This window comes from Carica papaya, chromosome 8, assembly GCF_054855325.1.
Source record: "Carica papaya isolate Zhongbai chromosome 8, ASM5485532v1, whole genome shotgun sequence".
Lineage (NCBI taxonomy): Eukaryota > Viridiplantae > Streptophyta > Magnoliopsida > Brassicales > Caricaceae > Carica > Carica papaya.
Window position 1 is genome coordinate 29,919,169 of NC_142316.1, and position 19,431 is coordinate 29,938,599.

General features: G+C 30.4%; 2 protein-coding genes across 3 annotated transcripts; both read right to left on the minus strand.

The window, feature by feature from the left end:
- Positions 1 to 3,028: 3,028 nt before the first annotated feature.
- On the minus strand, positions 3,029 to 4,226 carry ZFP5 (zinc finger protein 5). The gene has a single exon (XM_022052888.2). It carries the CDS (start codon positions 4,077 to 4,079, stop codon positions 3,267 to 3,269), a length of 813 nt encoding a protein of 270 aa, XP_021908580.2. The 5' UTR covers positions 4,080 to 4,226; the 3' UTR covers positions 3,029 to 3,266.
- An 8,105-nt stretch (positions 4,227 to 12,331) lies between these two features.
- LOC110822715 (Sterile alpha motif (SAM) domain-containing protein) lies at positions 12,332 to 17,103 on the minus strand. 2 transcript variants are annotated; one of them, XM_088209607.1, is made up of 7 exons: positions 16,720 to 17,103; positions 16,147 to 16,289; positions 15,913 to 15,953; positions 15,238 to 15,818; positions 14,503 to 14,583; positions 13,404 to 13,466; positions 12,332 to 12,716 (listed from the first exon to the last, which is right to left on the minus strand). In XM_088209607.1, exons 1-7 carry the CDS (start codon positions 16,771 to 16,773, stop codon positions 12,660 to 12,662), a joined length of 1,020 nt encoding a protein of 339 aa, XP_088065733.1. In that variant the 5' UTR covers positions 16,774 to 17,103; the 3' UTR covers positions 12,332 to 12,659. The 2 variants fall into 2 exon arrangements, with proteins under 2 accessions (XP_088065733.1, XP_021908579.2); XM_022052887.2 differs by having other exon boundaries at positions 15,247 to 15,818; positions 16,720 to 17,102.
- Positions 17,104 to 19,431: the final 2,328 nt, after the last annotated feature.

Below are 19,431 nucleotides of genomic sequence, written 5' to 3' on the forward strand. Positions count from 1 at the left end.
ATTTTACTTGGATATTACCAAGTTAATAAGTTTCTTTCACAAATTATATTGAGATAGTTACTGGGTGTGAAATATATTATACTTCATGGAACATTAAGGCACTTGTAAAAATATTGGTCTGTATAAAAATTTTAAATATGTGAGTTCAATAGAATTGAAAAAAAATTGACGTAATTTAATATGAACATATGATATGTTTATTATTAATTTATTTATTAAAATCAATTAAAAAATTCGATTTGAATTATGTAGATTTTCTCGACTTACTTAAAATTTCAAAATCGAATTTTTAATTCGATCAATTTTCAAACTGAAACCAACCAATTAAAATGAATGGGCATCTCTAATTTTCCATGACCGTACCCTAATTACGCTGCACGTGTTAAAAGCTTTGTCGAGCTGGATGAAGGCCCAGTGTTAATGTAGACAAACGAAGAGAGTCTTCTTTTCCAACTATATTTGGGCTAAAAAAGGGGCCTCTCAGAATTATTTTCAGCCTAAAATAATAATAATAATATTATTATTATTTATTTATACTTTATAAATATTAGTTATGAATATGTACGAGGAGGTGGAGGTGGGATCTAATTTGTAATTTCGTTTACTTCATAAATTTTTACTTTTTTTTTTTATATATATATTTATATATGTAAACCGCAATGACATATTACGTTTTTATTTTAAAAATACTGTTTTTTTTTTTTTGCTATAAATTTAATAAAAGTAATAAAATTACTCTAATGTTTTTTTTTATTTAATAATAAAGCTACTGTAATCACTAATCACCTGAATAATTCATTTAGAATAATAAAAATGTAAAATAATTAAATGAATTAAAAACTAATATTCATGAATAATTAATTTAATCAATTCATACTTTTTAGAAAATCAAATTAAAAAACTTTCTCCTCCATGGGTGAAAAAAATAGATCGTATTAATATCAATTTTTAATTAATCAAATAATTTTTCTGTCTTTATCATTTTTGGATAGAATATTAAGGCTACCCTAAAAGGATTTATGTTAGTTTATTAGATATTATATTATTTGATTTCAAACTCAGGGAACATTGTCACGTACAAAGACGTGTTCGTATATTTAACTTATACCAGCAGATTAATCACATGCAGTGATTACTTCACAAATGAGCTGTAGTATAAATTATAAAACCATGTTATATATTATTATTATTAGGTAATGAAAGATTTAGTCAATTAATTTGTACATCTTTATCGTGTATATATATATATATATATATATTTTCACAATGCCATGGCGTTGACCAGTCTATTGGTAGAGATAAATATAATTATAGCAAAAGAAAAAAAATAATACTCTATAATTTAATCGGTGTATACCTGCACGTGTCCTCAGATGGACTGCATGGAAATATGCTTATAAAATGTTTTGTATTAAAAAATGTATGCATTGAATTTGTTTGTATCTCATTGTATTGATTAAATTGAATACGTATATACTTATTTGTTTGTATCTCATGCTACGTAACTTATTCAATTATATATGTATGTGTATATATATATATATGTAACACAAATAAATTAATTATATTTAATGGGTCAGTTTAATAATTGATTAGGGACTACATGGGTAGATGTATTGATCAATTTATTTTTTTAATCTTGACAAGAATCACACGACTGATATGGAGAATATATAATTCATTCATCTAACATCAAATAATTTTTTTCTAGAGTATGCTCGGCAGCACCATCATTCTTGAATTATGGAATTCCTAATTATATAATGTTTAACCTAGCTATATATATATATATATATATATATATATATCTAATACATGATAGCTTAATTAGGAATTAAATAACTGATAAAAACCAGACCCTTTTCCTTATTATATATGACACCCCACTACTTATATATATATATATAACCCCCTTACTTAAATTGTTTATTGTTTATTTGGTTGGGTTGGCATTTAGCAAATTATCTAGTGTATATAAAAGTAATGCAACCTAATCTTGAACTTGAAGTCTTTATAAATTATTGAATTATGAGGTGTGCCCCATATATATATATATATATACGTACAACAAAGGTGAACAAGAAGAACCATTCAAACTAACTAATTATTATTTAAAAACTACATTCAAACAAGTAGTTAACTAATAAACTAGGATCATAACTAAAGATGTTATAATTCATATTATATAGTTATTTAAACGAGGGAATTAATTATGCAAATAATAATATTTAATTATTTTTAAACGATGCCTTAAAACATTAAATTTATTAATTTATTATTACAAATCCATCAAGATAAAGTTGTTGGATGCAGATAACCAGCCCGATTCTATGAACTGATAAACTTGTACATATTAATTTAACCCTTAACCGATGTCGTGATTAATTGTTTAGAATATAATAAATGACTTGAATTTGATCTAGTAAATATTGACATTATATGTTTTTAAAAATTTATTTCCCATAATGAATATTTGTCAGTGGATACAGTCTTATATTTTCAATTATAATTTTTATTATTTAATTTAAATTTTTGAATTTAATAGATTAATATTTGAGGTAAGGAAAATTCATTTATTATTATTATACACCATTAATATAAGGAGACAAATTTATTGTAACATTAACTGAATATCTCGCTTGGTTTGGGTGCTAATTACTGGCTTAGCCAATAAAAAGTAAATTCAGCTGCAATGATTGGAAAAGTAAATGGAAAAAAATATTTTCTTCATGTAATATATTAGTTTTGATGAGATTTGTGAAACAAAATGAAAGTCATTACACGAAAAGAAACTGGTTATTCATCATTTATTTTTTTAGGGTTCTTTTTTTTTTTTTTTTTACTTTGAATAAAAGTTACTAATTTAATCTCGAATCACAAATTCATAATTGAACATCAAGCATTATTGCAGATATATTAGGTTCATCATTTGCTTCTTTAGCTATTATATATAACAGAGCTTGTGCACACACGTAATTTAGGGTATTTATAAATCTAAATACAAAAAAAAAAAATGGTTAACGAAGAGTTGTAACCTAATTAATCATGTTACATGTATATAATCAATGATCGGATTTACCCTTTTGTGAGTTACAGCTGTTGCTGAAGCTACCAGCTAATCACTATCAATAATGTCGATCTTAAGCTTTTTTTTACTCTGTCTAAATTGTAAAGAATTTCATATAAACGAAGAAGAAGATATATATATATATATATTATAAGCCTCTACGAATCACCTATATGTATGTATATACTTGTACATGTAATTAATTATTTTCCACTTCCAAGCTGAGCCCCAAATGAAGATCCAGGGACTTACAGCTTTGCTTTGAAGAAGGCTTCGCCATGGCTGCAGCTGCAGGCATATGCTGATCACCCGATTTCTGGCCATGTGTCAAACTGAAAGTACGTGAATCTTGCTGAAAACCGATCACGTTATACTGATGAAGATTATTATCCCACTTAAATGAATTATTATTCTCTTGGTTATATCGATGACGATCATAAGGGTTGAAGCTTATCTGAGATTCTTCATAAAGACAGAATTGATCATGATCAGGTGCAGTACTGTTCAACAAAGAAGGATCATACAACCATGGAGCTGCAACAGCAGAAGATCCATGGCTGTTTTTATTATAACTCACGAAGCTAAAACTGTTGTGTACCGGTTGAAGATAAGAATTGATGGTGGCTCGTCTAGCTTGAAGTTGCAGCCTCTTTTTCTTCATCCTCTCTTTCTTATGCGCATTCTGGTGACCCCCAAGTGCCTGGGAGTTACCGAATTCTTTGAAGCAGTATTGACACTCGAATTTCTTGTCGGCGTTGATGTCGGCCAGCGAGCTTTTGCAATCCTTTCTGGGTAGTTTCTGATCTGTCGAAGATGTATCTGTGTTGGATGAGTTTACGCTCTCATGGTCTCCTTCAGTATTATTCTTGAAGGAGCTTGTCTCAGGATCGTTAATGGCGGTCGGGTTAAGTTCAAACCCGAATAACCTCAGCTTCTTCTCTGCAGATGAGCCAGAGCAGCAGCCATTTTCATTGTCCCATACATGAGAAGCATAATGATACCTTTGATCCATTTCTCTGGTGGGGAATTGGAAAAGATGATTTGGAGAAGAGAGTGATGAGATGAGTTGTTGTTTGGGTACGTTTTAATGCTTTTTATAGTAAGAAAATGTATGGTTTCCAACGATGCATTGCATCTCAAATAGGAAATTTTTTTTAGTGTAATCATGAAAGGCATAAACGTACAAAGAGGTCAATTTAAAAAAAGCAAGAAAAAGAAAAGTCAGAATAGAGAAGCCGTCTTCATGCAATATTAATGGGTTTTTATTTTGTATATATATATATTATATGATAATAGATACACCTCAAACTTTCTCAATCAAAGACGATTCAGTGTGCTTTTAAAAACGAGGAATTCGATGGGTTATAAGTAATTAAAAAAAATAAATGTATAAAGACATGCAATTATATATTTATATGTAGTACCAACTTGGACATTTTAAACATATTATTCCATTGTTGAAGAAATTAAAAAGTGCTATTATATATATTATATTAAGTATAAAGGAAGCCGTTAAAAGTCAAAGAAAGATTAAGGATGAAATCATCTGGAACAGGAGACTGAAGCTTTTGCAACAAATCTTTCCCACTGTACTTAAAATGCACTCACACACACACACATATATATATATATATAGATTATTTTACTAAACCAACAAATGAGTCAGTGGATTCATGGATTGTCATCTACCAAGATTATCTTATAATATATGCTGAAAATTGTGAATATTATAAATTAATTTAATCAAGTGTGGGTACCCATTTCCATCCACTAAATGTCTCCAAATCATGTTATACAATGTTGAAGTTCTGTAGAAGTGTGATCATTCAGCATCATTTATGAAGCTTCTCTGCAATTATCCCTCCACCCACAAAAAAAAAAAGAAATAAAAAAGTCAGATAATCTTTAATATATATATATATATACGCATATCCATCTTGACCATGTTTTGGGAATGGTATTAATTAATTGGAATTATATAAAGGGAGAGTAGTTGCTAAACAAAGGAATATAAGAAGTGGGTAATGATGTAAGCATATATACTCACAAGAGTCTTCAATGAGATCTGGGCATATCTTCTTAGAGCAGGCAAAGCCTATATTTTATACCCAAAAAGCATATGATATGATTTTCAGGTGAATCAAGTCATCAGCTAATTATATTATATATATGCATATGTATTAAAAAAAATCATATTATATATTATATACAACAAGCAAAGCATTTGTGTAGGACAGTTGTTCTATTTGGGCCCCAACTTTTCTAACTTTTGGAACATCTTATGAACTATTAGATTTTTTTGTTATTCCATTGTCTCTAGCTTTTTTCTTTCTTTTTTTTTTTATTTTTATTTTTCAAGTGATAGAATTAATAAACAGATATATATATATATATATATATATGCTTTTATTTTTTTTCCTCTGATTTCCAACATTTTACATATGTAGAATTTTATTGTAAAACCCTATCTACAAAAAACCAAATCTAAATGTCTTTTTGACGTGATCCTCCATTGATTAAATTCTTCCACCAATATTAAATGTCTTTCACACTATAAAAATTCAAAGTCTCTTTTTTTTTTTTAATTTTTTTTTTAAATTTTTTTGGCTCTCTTAGTTTCTGTTCAAATTACTTTGTTGCATGCTTTAGGTTTTTGGAGAAGAATTCCAAGTAGGCATGGTTTCATCAAAGCATTTCATTATCCTAACATGTGGAATAATATGAGACCATTAAAGCAAGGAGATTGGATTATGGTGGCTTGGTGGGTGGGTTAGTTGATACTTTTGATTGATTGATTTCAGCTCATTTCACTTCACCTACATATCCAATCCTTTCATACATACATGACATATATATGTATATATATATATATATATATATATATATATATTGATTTCATTGTGTATATAGAATCAAAAGATGGGTCCCTATCATCAGCCTCCCCAATCTCCCTGTTCCCATCCTATCTATCTTGCTTCACTTGTGGACAACTCCAAACCATTTTTTTTTATACTCCAAAGAAAAAGATGTTATAATAAATTAAAAGGTCCACTAAGAATACCAAGATTGACTATTAATGCAAGAATTCATAAGTTCAAAAAGAAAAAAAATCCCTATAAAGTATAGAGCTGCTACAGCAATTAGGAGGAATTCAAAGTTGTCATATATAGAAGGTTGATTATATAAGCATGTGTATGTATATATTACCACACATAACGAGATCAGATCATGTAAACCACTATTCTTTGCCCGATTGATATTATGTGACTTCAATTATTTAAATGTTATTGTCCGATTAAATTAAATTTCCTGCATAGACCAGAGGAAAAATTGCTAGAATTAGAAATGTAAATTTAGATATATATGTACTATGTACGATAAATAACGGGGCATGATTGGAAACAGGGAAGTTTCTAGTGTTATGAAGATCATTGGCATTCTGCTGTTGCATTCAACTGTTGGATATGATGATCAATGGTGGGAGAAAGAAGGAAGGTAGTGCGCAAGCCACTTTGGTTGGGAATTCATTTAGCTAGTGGAATATTCATATTTAAGCACATGGCTGACGTCAAAAATGTAAACTATATAATCTGCAGCTATTTATATTATATATATATATATACATATACGTATGGATTAAGCTGCTAAGCCAGGAGAAGGAAACAGATTTGGGAAGGGGGGGAGAGAGAAAGAAGGTAACAACATAAGCAGCTTGTTGAAAATGATAGAGAGAAAGCATTAAGTATAAAGAATTGAACATTTTAACGTCGTAATTTGCATAAAAGATGTCGTTTAATCCATGCGTTAAGCTCAATGAGCTTAAGCATGGTGAAAATATTTTCCAAGCAATTGATTGCATTGATTATTTTAAAAATTTAAATTTATAGATAATAACACAATCTAATATTTATGTGTGTCTGTGTATATATATATCCATTGATATGTAAGTGAGATTTTTTAAACTTAGCACGTGGATTTAATACCAGAAAAGGAAAAAGCTCCAAAATAAATGAAAGAATATTAGGACAACAATTAACCACGTGTTTCTTCATTGCATGATGAGTTGCCTTGTTTAGAGCTGGTGTTTAGCATGGCAAGAGATAACGTGGTGTATTCTTGGGACATCCTTTTTGTAACTTAGTAATCAGTAGAGTAGATGGCCCTTACTATAGTAAAATTTTTTTGGTTGTCCTTGTGGTTTGGCCTATATGATTAGTTAAGAATGAGACAGCTTTTAAAAAGAAAGACGGTTAAAAATAATAATTTATAAATTAAGAAAACTTAATTAAAGAGTTTAATTTAATAATTTGATACTCTTGATTTTATATGAAGTTTAGAATATAAATATGTATTTTTTTTATTTTTATAGGTGGTTATGATTCATGAATTAAAGTTCAATATGTATTTAAGTTTTCTTAAATGGTTATGGTTCATAAATTAGAGTTAACTATTATTAATACATTTAGAATTTTAATTGTGGTTGAACAACAACTACAATTAAAATTTAATTATATGGTTTGTGCCATTGAAGAGTAAAAAAATTTAAACACTATAATTTTTAAGTAATTAGAGATATCAGTACAAGTTCATAAAAATAAAATAAAAAGAAAACAAGAAGATCCTTTAGAAAAAATTCTCAAATCAAATGTCTATTTAAATGAAAGTAGAAGACAAAGAGTACATGGAAGAGGTAAAGGACATATTATGATCGAGGTCAAGTGTCTAAAATAAATGGTATCCAAGATGATGCAAAAAAAAAAAAAAAAAACAGTAGGTAAGTAGAGATCGTGGAAGAAGAAGAGATAACTATAAAAGATCTATCAAATCCACCATTAAATGTTACCGTTGTCACATATATAACTATTATGTTTGGGAATGTCGTGACACCCTAAACGAAAAAGAGTAAGTCAATTTTATCAATGATAAACAAGATGAAGAGAAAATGAGTTTGTTGCTACCATGTAAAGATAGAAAGTGATAACCATAATCCATAGTACTTAGATAATGGAGCAAGCAATCACATGTGCGAGTACAAAGAAAAATTTGGGGAGCTTGATGAGAAGATCAATGACAATGTGTCTTTTGAAGATTCTTCAAAAGTCTAAATTCAAGGAAGCAATACATTTTTAATTTCTTCAAGAAATGGTGAACATATATTTATTACTAATATTTATTATGTGGCAAAATTGAAAAGTAATATTTTAAATTTGGACCAATTTCTTAAAAAGAGATACAAAATTCACATGAAAAATTGTTGTATTGCTAAAAAGAAAGTCGAGCTCAAGTATGTGAAGACTAAAGATTAAGTTGCAGATATTTTTACGAAGCCATTCAAGTTTGAAGTTTTTCAACGACGGTGCTAATTTTAGAGTGAAAAAAAATTTTGCAAATTAAGAGAGAGTATTAAAAATAATAATTTACAAGTTAAGAAAACCCTATTTTATAAAAAATTAAAAATAATAACTTATAAATTAAAGAGACCTAACTAAGGAGCTTAAAATAATAATTTAAGATTTTTTATCTTATATAGAGTTAAACATATAAATGTATGTCTTTTAACTTTTATAGGTGGTTATGGTTTATGAATTAAACTTCGATATGAGTCTTTTAAGTTTCCTAAATTGTTATTGTTTATAAATTAAAGTTAATTATCATTCATATATTTAGAATTTTAAGAATTGTATTAGTACTTATAATATTCTGTGTCCTTGAAGATTTTGAATAACAATCACAGTTAAAAATTTTAAGTCTTCCTATTTGCTAATTTCATTTCTTCTTTTCATTTCAACAAAGTATTTTATTAAGGTAAGATATCTCTTCAAAATTTTTCCAACAAAAACTTGTGAGGTTGAGGAGATTTGCGAGTTGGTGCGTACGTACCTAGTTTGGTGGATTAATTGCCTTTAAAAAGAATTTGGGAGATGCACCACTAGCTAATTAATCTTTTAAATTCCTGAGGTTTACAAAGAGAAAAGCCTGCCATCTCCACCTAGGCCTTTGACATGTATTCCCTCCACTAGCGGGTTTTGGAAGTTTAATGTGGATGCTTCAATGTGAGGCAAATCGAGACCTTCGTGTATGGGAGGGGTTATACTAAAATTTTGCTGAATTTAGATGTATTTTCTTCAAGAGCATGGGCATATTGCACTAAAAATTTTGCTGAATTGAGAGCCAGTTATGTGGTTGTAAGTTTGTGCGTATTTATGAAGTCTTCACCATATTCTCACTAACCTTGAGGTGGGGAATGACTCAATTGTGGCCACTATTCGGGTGAATAGAAACAAAATTCTTTAGAGGTTGAATAGTCTAGTTTATAAGGTTATGAATGGGATTATTAATCTAAGTACAGTCACGTTATGAATGGGTTGGTGCTTGGTGTTATTCATTTTCTTTACTCAATAAAGTTTTGCCTTTCAAAGAAAAAGTAAAAGAATATAAAGATTTGAAATTTAATAGTAAATGAAAAATTTGGTGAAGAAACAGTAAGAGTGGGAGATGGAGTTTATAAGATTTGAATTCATAAACTCTACCTCCAAGAAACTTAAAACTTATTAGGAATTTATGCAATTTTTTTTTTGTACAGTAACAATGTTAAAATGTAAATAATTGATTCTATTATTTTCTTATTCTAGAAAAATATTATATAAGTATATATGTACACAAGCTAATATATCTCATATATATAATATTTATACTTCATTTTAGGAAAACATTTTACCGTTGAATTATTTGCAAATCAAATGGGAAAACAAGCAAAGAAGAGAAATAGTTTATTTTCGGAAGCACCAATACATAATGGAAAGGACGGAGCAGTACAAGATTGACCAAAAACCCCCACAATAATTTCGTCACCAAATCTCAAAAAGACAACGCAAGATCAACAAATAGCCAAGGAAAACTGCTTATATACGTGTGTGTGTGTGTATATATATTGTAAATGGATTATGACATGGCGCTTTTGGGTTTATGATTGACAAGCAGTTGTGGTGGCAACAGTATCAGTCAGTTTAAATAATCATAGCTAAAGAAAGGAAATGATGAATCTGCCAGGAACTAAGCCAGGAAGTCTCGCTGCATCTCACTAGGTGTCATTATTTTTTAACAATATATGTATACATATATATATATATATATACAATGGGTGTCATAACGCTGAGGACACAGTGCCGAGATAAACCTGGAGCCGGGGGGATGTTATGCATAACCATCGCCCACAATTGCTAGAAGATGTAATTAGGATACAGGCAATACGTATATGATTGTCTTACCAGTGTATCATAATAAGCCACCTGGCTATATAGGAGCTGGGGTAAAGGTGAAAAATTAGCATTAAGAATAGAATGAGGGGTTGAGTATTAATGGTTCAATATCTTGTGGGTGAAAAGTAAATTTATAATTGTTTTGGTTAAAAGTAATAAAATTTGTAGAGAAAATTATAAAAATTAAATTACGTAAATTTCATATAAAATTAAACAATGTTAATGAAATATGAAATATATTAGACTGATTCTACCAAGAAGGAAATTTCATATATACCGACTTAAACTAAGTATAAATTTATAAATGAATTTTATACTATTTTTTGATTTGCTGAGAACTTGAGAGATAGCTACTGAACTGTACCATTATATATACACGACTGGGTTTGCAGCCAGAGACTAACTGCAGAACAGAGTCTTGTCTTCAAAGAATGAGAATACGATTCCCCACCCACAAACTGTATATATACATACATATATATATATATATATATATATATATATACATACCTTATTGTTATAGTATCTTCGGCCAACCACTGCCCTCTTTTTATTTATTACTTCATGTCTCAAATGGTATACAGTTAGGTATCTAAATCCTAGTAGTGGGAAGGAACACAAATAATTTTTAGTTATGTATACGTATATATATATATGTATATATGGAATTTGAGTTGTAATGCAAACCCATTAATTTTCCCACCTTGCCTTAATTTATTGTTTAGATCTTTCTTTAAGGTAGGAAGAGGAAAAAGATATAAATATTCTAACATTGCTAGGAGCATGCATGTATACATTGTAAAAGAATTAAAAATAACTTTAATTAATTAATGACATATTATAGGTCAAATTATACACACACACATAATATATATATATATAGAGAGAGAGAGAGAGAGAGAGAGTTTAAGGTGTTTGTAATGAAGAGAATACTCGTAAATAGTGTAGTCTTTATTTGAAAAGAAAATCATACAAAAAAAAAAATGGTAATATTTGAAATAAAAAAATATATTTTATCAGTAAATGATAGATACATGTTAATATTAAAATATAACATAATTTTTTTTAATAATAATAATACATAAAATATTGAAACATATTTAGTAAATCAATCAATAGTTAACCAACAAACCCTATTATTTCCTAAAGAAGAAAATCAAGCCACTTCAATTTCTAACAAAATAAAACAAGTTCATTGTTTATGTAAAGAATAAGGTAAGTACTTTGCTCATCATTTAATTGCTTATGATATGTGCAACGCAAATTTACTTAACGATGCTTCCCGGTTGTTGCAAGAGACACCAAAACGAGCGTAGTACCAAGTAGAATAACAAATCCATATCCACAAATTTATTTTTTCTTTCTATTTTTCAACAAAGTAGGTGAAAATTAACATGACATGAAATTCCACCACCTTCAGACTTTTCTTCTTATTATTATTGAAGTAATTGTTTTCCATGGTCTACTTCCAGGGAATTAAAGTTAGTATTTCTACCTTGTGCGTAGAATGCTGTTTGATTCATATTTTTATTACTTGACGACCAAGTACAGACCTGATAATGAACCAGATATTTTCTTGTCTTGTTTGGTGAAACCTAAGATCTCCATGTTTCAAATTAGCAACGGCCCTTGAAAGTCAGAAAGAAAAGTTTGTGACTCATTTTTCCTTTTTTTTTTTGTCTTTTTCCAATTATATTTTCTCATTTTATATACGCGTAAAAAATATACTTCTGTATGATGCCAACTGCTAAGAACCATGAAATTGAACAGAATTTTTAAGTTTACGAATTATGTCAATCTCGACTATTATTATCACCTGCAAATGTATTGGGCTATATATTTAAAAAATTTCTTAACTGAAGACACATCTCTGTAAAAAGAACATGGGTTTCCACATCAATCACAAACTACCTCAGTTCCCACGGATACAGGAACCTTAACAAACAATACCTCTTTAAATAAATCCAACAATTAAAATCAAAAATTAAAATAAGAACGGATGAAATTTAAACAACTAGAAATTTGTTCAAGGTCCTCGTATTGAAATCATGCGACAATACATAGTTTTTCAAACATTCCATTCCATGTGAACAAGAAATTCTGCCACCACAAGTATATGAATTTCTCCTCGCCGTTGGACAGAGAGAAGAGATGGAGACCTCAAAATTTCTCATCGCCATCTATTAAAGCACCATAAGTTACTCTTCAAGACAAAAATGTAATTAACTGATTCATGTGCAACTTATAACTTGACATTAAGGAAATACAGGTGTTAGTTTTGGCTAGAAGAATCTTTCGGAAACAAATTTCCACTGTGGATCTCGGCTTTGGCATCACCGTTGTCTCTTTGAAGGAGGCAACAGGGCGAGGAGAATCTTTTTCCTAGGTCCCTGCAATTCAGGCCACTTTCTTTAGAAATGACATCAAAGTGATACACTATGCTACTTCCAAAAAACATATGTGCATGTGCATGTGCATGTGCGTTTATGCAAGTGGCTGAGGAGCAACAAGGTCAGGCCTTTATGTTTCTCCCATGAAGTTATAGCTATGGTCAAGTGCAGATCGCATGAACCAAACAAAAAACAAGAAAAAGAAAACATAGCAGCTTACATTTATTGAGTTTTCAAACAAACACAGATATGAGGTCCTAAAATGAACTAGGGATTTAGAACGAATATATTTCACTCATTTTACATCTTCATTCTGTTTCATTCATCTATGTTTTCATCCTAAACATGAAAAACAAATTATTATTTCATGTGTATAACCATGTAAAAATCCTGCGAAGCAAACCAGTCTCAGCTGTTGTCCTATCTGTTACTTCTTGCCTATTGTTCCATGAATTATAGATCCCTATAGTAACAACTTGTGGAAACTGTTGTTTATTTTTGTTTTAAAATTATTTCTCATATGCAGTAGCGTTCTTCAGAGTTCAATATACATATAACAGACATCAATGAGAGACTAGCAGTACACTGGTGATTGGCTAATCTTAGGGCATCAGTAAAATGAATCGAAGGTTAAAAAGGTACAAGACAAAAACCAAGATAACATGCAGAAACGGATTAAAAAAATACCATAGGTATTCCCAGCTCTTTAAGGTCATTCTCCCCCATCTGCTTCAAGGCAGTCATATCCACCTGTTAGGATATCAATAATATCACTTATCAGCCAAACAGTCAAGAGGAAAAGAAGTTACAACAGAAATATGTGGGAGAGACTAGAGACGAAAGGAAATGAAATCAACCAGGAAATTCTGACAGTAGAATGTCCAATCATAACTCAAGAAGAAATTAATATAAAAAAAGGGAAATAATAGGCCATAAAAACACTGCTATCTGCCCCTATTCCTTAATAACAAAGTCCGCTAAGCTATTATTATCTTCAAGATCAACTAAGTCTGATAGGTATGTGCCCATAACTCCAGAAGAATTAGATTTAGAAAGGGGAAGGGGGAGTAAGGGATTTAAAGCTAGAGGAGAAACTAGCAGTGAGACTATGCTTAACCCTTCCACAAACCCATGTCAATCTCATCAAATTAATTCACCACAATGGAGATATGTGGAATGAAAATAGATAATATAGTTTTTCCAAATAAAGAAAACAGAATAAATAGTAAATATCATTATACAGCTGTTGCTTCCTTATGCATGTGCCCAAATCATAACTCCATGATACATAAACACTTCATATTCTGATGTCACTGGGACATCTAATCATAACTCCAGAAAAAATTAATTAAAAGAAGAGGGAAAATAGAAGATGATTGCAGACTACTATTTTCCCATATTCCTTATGAAAATAAATAAGTCCACTAAGCTATTATACCTTGAACATCAACTAAGTCCATTTAGTTATGTGCTCATAACTTCAAAAAAAATCAATTTGAAAAGGGGATGGGGGGAGTAAGGGATTCAAACCAAGATGAGAAGCCCATGACAATCCATCAAACTCATTCACCATAAGGCAGAGATGTGTAATTGAAATAGAACACGAAACAATTTACACTTCATGCTGCTTCCTATCTGACAGCAAGTAAACATGTAATGATCCAGAAAATAATTTCATTCTCCATGAAAAATCATGTGATTCAGAACAGTCAAAAGAAAAAGATTTCCAAGACCGGTTTTGTTTCATCATTCAAAGGTATGAAAGAAAGGACAAATAGATTCGTACTTCCTCGGCCTTAAAAAGAATAGCATATTTCCCCAATCCCAGTGAATGTAACAGGCCATCAACTGTTTGTTGTTCTTCACCCTAGATAACAGGTAGACAGAAAGTAAGTAAATGCAGACGAACTATAGCATACTAAACATCAAATATACTGAATTTCATACAGAAATCCACTCAGTCATAAACCATAACTTGAATTCAATCATCACATAGCTAATACGTGAAGGAAATCAAAGCAAGGGAAGAAGTACAAGAAATCTGACAAAGTTTCAATTCCAGATGCAGTGTGACCACATGAATAAAAAACAGTGGCCTCTACACCACAATCAGAATCCTTTCAGTTAAGATGAACTGACAAATCAGGTTTCCAAAAAATTTACCTAGAATTACTTGTGGTATAATTTCCTGAATAGTCCATTGTGCCTTTAATTCTTATAGTCAGCTGCATTTTTTTTTTGTGTCCAAAGGAATAGTAGGAATTTTCTCTGATTATCTTTATAAGACATAGTTTCAGATGTTGAACAAATGGCATGATTGTTTAGACCAAGTTTACTGGTTAGTGACATAATACAGTGGTTAACTTGGACTTCTAACAATTGATCATAATTTGTCATGTAAGGTTCCGAAGTAGAACATAACAAAAGATACAACATAAAATAAAAGCTATCCGTTAATAATGAAAAATTGGACAGGCACATGCAGATGTGCACATAGACATGATTAAAAAGAAGGACAAACAGTGTGTACTGCATATGAACTTTTGCGCATAAGACTGGCTGGTGGAGAAAGTTGGCTTATAAATGGAGCCCCTGAAGGAGGTGGTGGAGGTGCAGGCTTTGCAGAAACAGTTGGCAATCCAGACCTAGTTGAAAAAGGCACAGTAGTCACAGGTCTCGGAGCATCAAGAACATCTTTTCTCATATAGGAAACTACTCTAACATCATCAAATGTACTATTTAAAGGTCGTCTCTGTAACTCTTCAACATTCCTTGGTGGAGATAAACCCACAGAAGTACCTAAGATTCTATCAGGGGATCTTCGCCTTATTTGGTCTAAGTTCCAACCAGAATAGGAAGGTCGTGATGTATCGGTCTTCGGAAAATCATCCGCCCTTCTTGTGGGAGGGATTCGCCCCAGGATACCAGTGTCTTTTGACATTGGCAATTGCTTCCGTGTATCAACAAACCTAGCAGGAGCCTGGCCCATCCTTGAGAGCTTTTCTCGGAGGTCCATACCTTTCTGATCATTGTTGCTTTGAGCTCGTCTTATGTTTTTTTGCATGAGTTTGAACCGGAGATCATCTTTACTGATTCGAAAATCTTAAGTAACCAAAGGCACCAGGGTCAGTAATCAGGAAATCAGGGACATATTCAGAAAATAAATGATTGTAATGTTGGAGACTATACTTATTACCATCCACACCAGCACCACTCAAACCCGAGTCTGCTCTAGACCTGAAAAATTTGAACAGCATCTATGTAAATTTATTAGTGGAAGACCAAATGACAAATGCACACTAAATCTCCCAGAAACCTCAAGACTGTCGAACTGAGTAAAAAATATAAGTGGATAAAATACGCCCAAGATAAACAAGAAGCTATTACCAAATCAAATGTACAGGAACATATAAAAATAAAACAGAAATACCTTTTGTTGTTCGTTTCCCTTCCTTGTTGCAAGGAACTATCAAAATTACTTCCTAATCTCTCTCTTAAAGACCGTTTACTTCCAGCCCCTAGAATAGAATCTGAAAAATCACCATGTAATTCACTTCCAGCCTTCTTTACCACCTGCAAATTCAAAACCTTTATAGTTCTGCAGTACGAACAAGTATTGCTAATGAGGTAAAATGACGAACTTGTTGCAGGAATGAACTTTCGATAATATAGCAAGGAACAGCAACATTTAATTCCTATATTTTGTTTTAACTTTTTCCCTAAGTAGCCAACAACTAATACGAGTCAAAGAAAATGCCAAGAACAGTTGATTAGTAGCTTCGAGCTCAGTCGATTGAGCTTCTTCTCTTTTTTTCTTTTTTTTAAAAAAAAGAAAATTCCTATTTCATGTCTCTGCGAATTTCAGAGAATCAAACAGGCACAACGCTGGCTCGAACATTTAAAGCAAAAAGGGAACACAAATGCATACTGTAGACCCATCATAGGAAGTATAAAGAAAGGCACGAACAACAAACCCTAAAAAGTTCAAGAGATAGAAAAGTACCTGGCCGCTACGCCCAAGAGTAATTGTAACTCGACCCCGTGAAGCTTCTGCCATATTGAGAACCTCGTAAAACCCCGCTATGCAAGTCTGAAGTCGGGTAATGGGTACTCTAAAATCACGCAGTCAACCATAAATACGCGGGAAGCATCCGGTTTGAACCCTAAACTCGTCCGCAGAAGACGATAATTGCCGCGAGAAAGAAAGATAAAAGTATGAAATCAAGGTTTTGTTGCAGAATGGTGTTCAAAAATAAAATGTTGGGGCAAAAAATCGGGAGGGAGAGAATGAATTATTAGCAGAGAGGGCTGAAAGGGTGCAGAAGGGACGACGGACCCACGTTTCTCCCTGATATCTCACGATCAGTTTCAGTGCGATTTGCGAGACGTTTGATTAATTAATTATTTAAAAACACTTTCTATTTTTCGAAAAAGATGGATGGGCTTATTTGGGCCTGGGCCCGGTCCTGGGCCTGGGCCTATTCGTTTGTCATATCCAATCAAAAGTGAACGGTTGCAATCGTCAGTATCAAGCTCAATCTAAATTACCATTAGAAAATATAGTTTCCTTCTGTATTGTAATGGCTAGGAGTGAGTAAATTTCAATTTTAAATTGAAAAAATTAAATACATAGGAACCGGTTCAGTTTATTTGCTGTGTCCAATTTCAGTTCTGAATTAACAGATCAAAAAATTAAAATATATTAGTATTTTTAGAACCTTCGTATTGTGTATATTTAATTATGTATCGCACTTATTTATATTAATTCTACTCTACACTAATTTAATTTTTCTACCTTAATATATTTTAATTATATGTGATATACATGTTAATTATAAGTGGTAATTTCGATTGGAACTAATTGGGTCTGTGTATTTTGGTTTATAAAGAAAGTTTGGTTGGTTTCTCTTCAGTTTCTTTTAGAATTTTAAATGGAATAAAAATAAAAATAAAAATGCGCACACACTAATGATGGTACAATTTTTTCTTTCTAGAAATTAGGATCAATTTGAAACATATCATTTTAAAATTCATACAAGCAGGATCAAATTATTTTTTAATCTTAATAATAAAATTTACTTTTATCTAGTTCATTTCCCCAAATCAAATTATTTATTTTTATTAGTTGCTTCACAAACCTGTCTTTACTCCTAATAAATTTAAACTAAAATTAGAGACTGGAATTAAATAGAAAATTGCTCTTTTTTTTATTAATAGAATATTATTTTTGTAATAATAATAAATTAAGTACAATATAATTTATCATTTTTTAGAAATTAAGTAAATAAATAATTAATAAAAATAAAAATATTCTAAGTAAAACATAAAGAAGCTAATAAAAATTAGAATTTTCTTAAAGTACTTTATAAATTAAGATTTTCTTAAATGGGGTAAAAGTAAAATTCAAAACTCAAATATTCTAACTATATTAGAAGAGGTTCGGACGAAATAAAACTCAAAACTCAAATACCCATTGAGTTATACTAAAAAATGTTATATCATGTACACTTCTAGATTAGGATAGTTGTATTAAACTTACTTTATTTTTTATTTTAGTTTTAAATATTCTTTATGTTACAAGAAAGTCTTAAATTTTTTTATTCAAAAATAGCACCAACTTTTTTATAAAAAAAAAAATAACTCTACTAATTTCAAACAAAAAATCATATAAAACTTGGTGTTGTTTGGTTCTCTTCTCCCTCATCTTTCTATGCAAATGGAAAAAGAAAAACTCTCTGTTTTTTCTTTAATGTTGGGTCTCTTCTACTTTTTTCTCTATATTTTCTTTACTCTTTAATCTTTATCTACTTTCTCTACTAACAAACAGACTCGCTACCTCTTCTCATATTTTGTACTCTTAAGTAGGTAAGTTTTATCCTTTTCTTGCCATACTAGACAACATCGTCCTAAAGGATAACCTTACCTTGCTCAAGCCAGAACCTAACTCCATCTCTCAACACAACATCAAGGAGCTCTTTTGAGAAATTTGCTACCTAATGGTACAATTGGCTATTATCACCTCCTGCTCAATGAAAGGATTCTATTACGACTTATAATAGTCACATTGCTTTCATTGCACATTTTTCTTACTATCGTTATATTTTCTCGTTGATCGTTATCTTATTTATAAATTTTGCATGAATGTTAAAAATGTTCATTATTTTTTGATGCGATAGGTTTCTCTCTAAGAGTTTGCTTATGAGGAGAGTGAGTGATAAAGTAAGAAGATAAGATGGATTGAAAAGAGTAACAAAGATGGGGAGAGAGAAGAAAGAGAGATGAAGATTGAGAAAAGAAGTAAAAGAGACCTAACATTTAAAACAAACATTGAGGTTCTTCTTTTTATTTTATTTACTGAGAAAGATGGAGGAGGAAAAACATGATAACTAAACAAAATTTAAGTTTTTTATATTTTTATGTATGAAGTTAATAGAGTTGGGAGTTTTGAAAAAATATTTAGGAATTTTAAAAAATATTTTGTAAAAAAAAATTAAAATTAAAATAAAAAATAGACTTATTTTCGAAAACTAAATTTATAAATTACTTTAAAAATTAATAGCGAATATCAATTTTATGTATATAAATGGCATGTATAAACATAATATAGAGAATTATCACTATTTTTCATGCTAGATGATGTGCATGATTGATCTCTTAATATATTTCATAGGAAATATTACTTTCATGCTATATTAGTTTTCTTTTTTTTCAAAAG

Excerpts from the sequence above, each read along its gene's own strand:
- ZFP5 (XM_022052888.2), bottom strand. The coding sequence starts at position 4,079 with ATGGATCAAAGGTATCATTATGCTTCTCATGTATGGGACAATGAAAAT.
- LOC110822715 (XM_088209607.1), bottom strand. The coding sequence starts at position 16,773 with ATGGCAGAAGCTTCACGGGGTCGAGTTACAATTACTCTTGGGCGTAGC. Across the intron at positions 16,290-16,719 it reads CTCTTGGGCGTAGCGGCCAG|GTGGTAAAGAAGGCTGGAAG; the intron begins GTACTTTTCTAT and ends TTGAATTTGCAG. Across the intron at positions 15,954-16,146 it reads AGGGAAACGAACAACAAAAG|GTCTAGAGCAGACTCGGGTT; the intron begins GTATTTCTGTTT and ends CAAATTTTTCAG.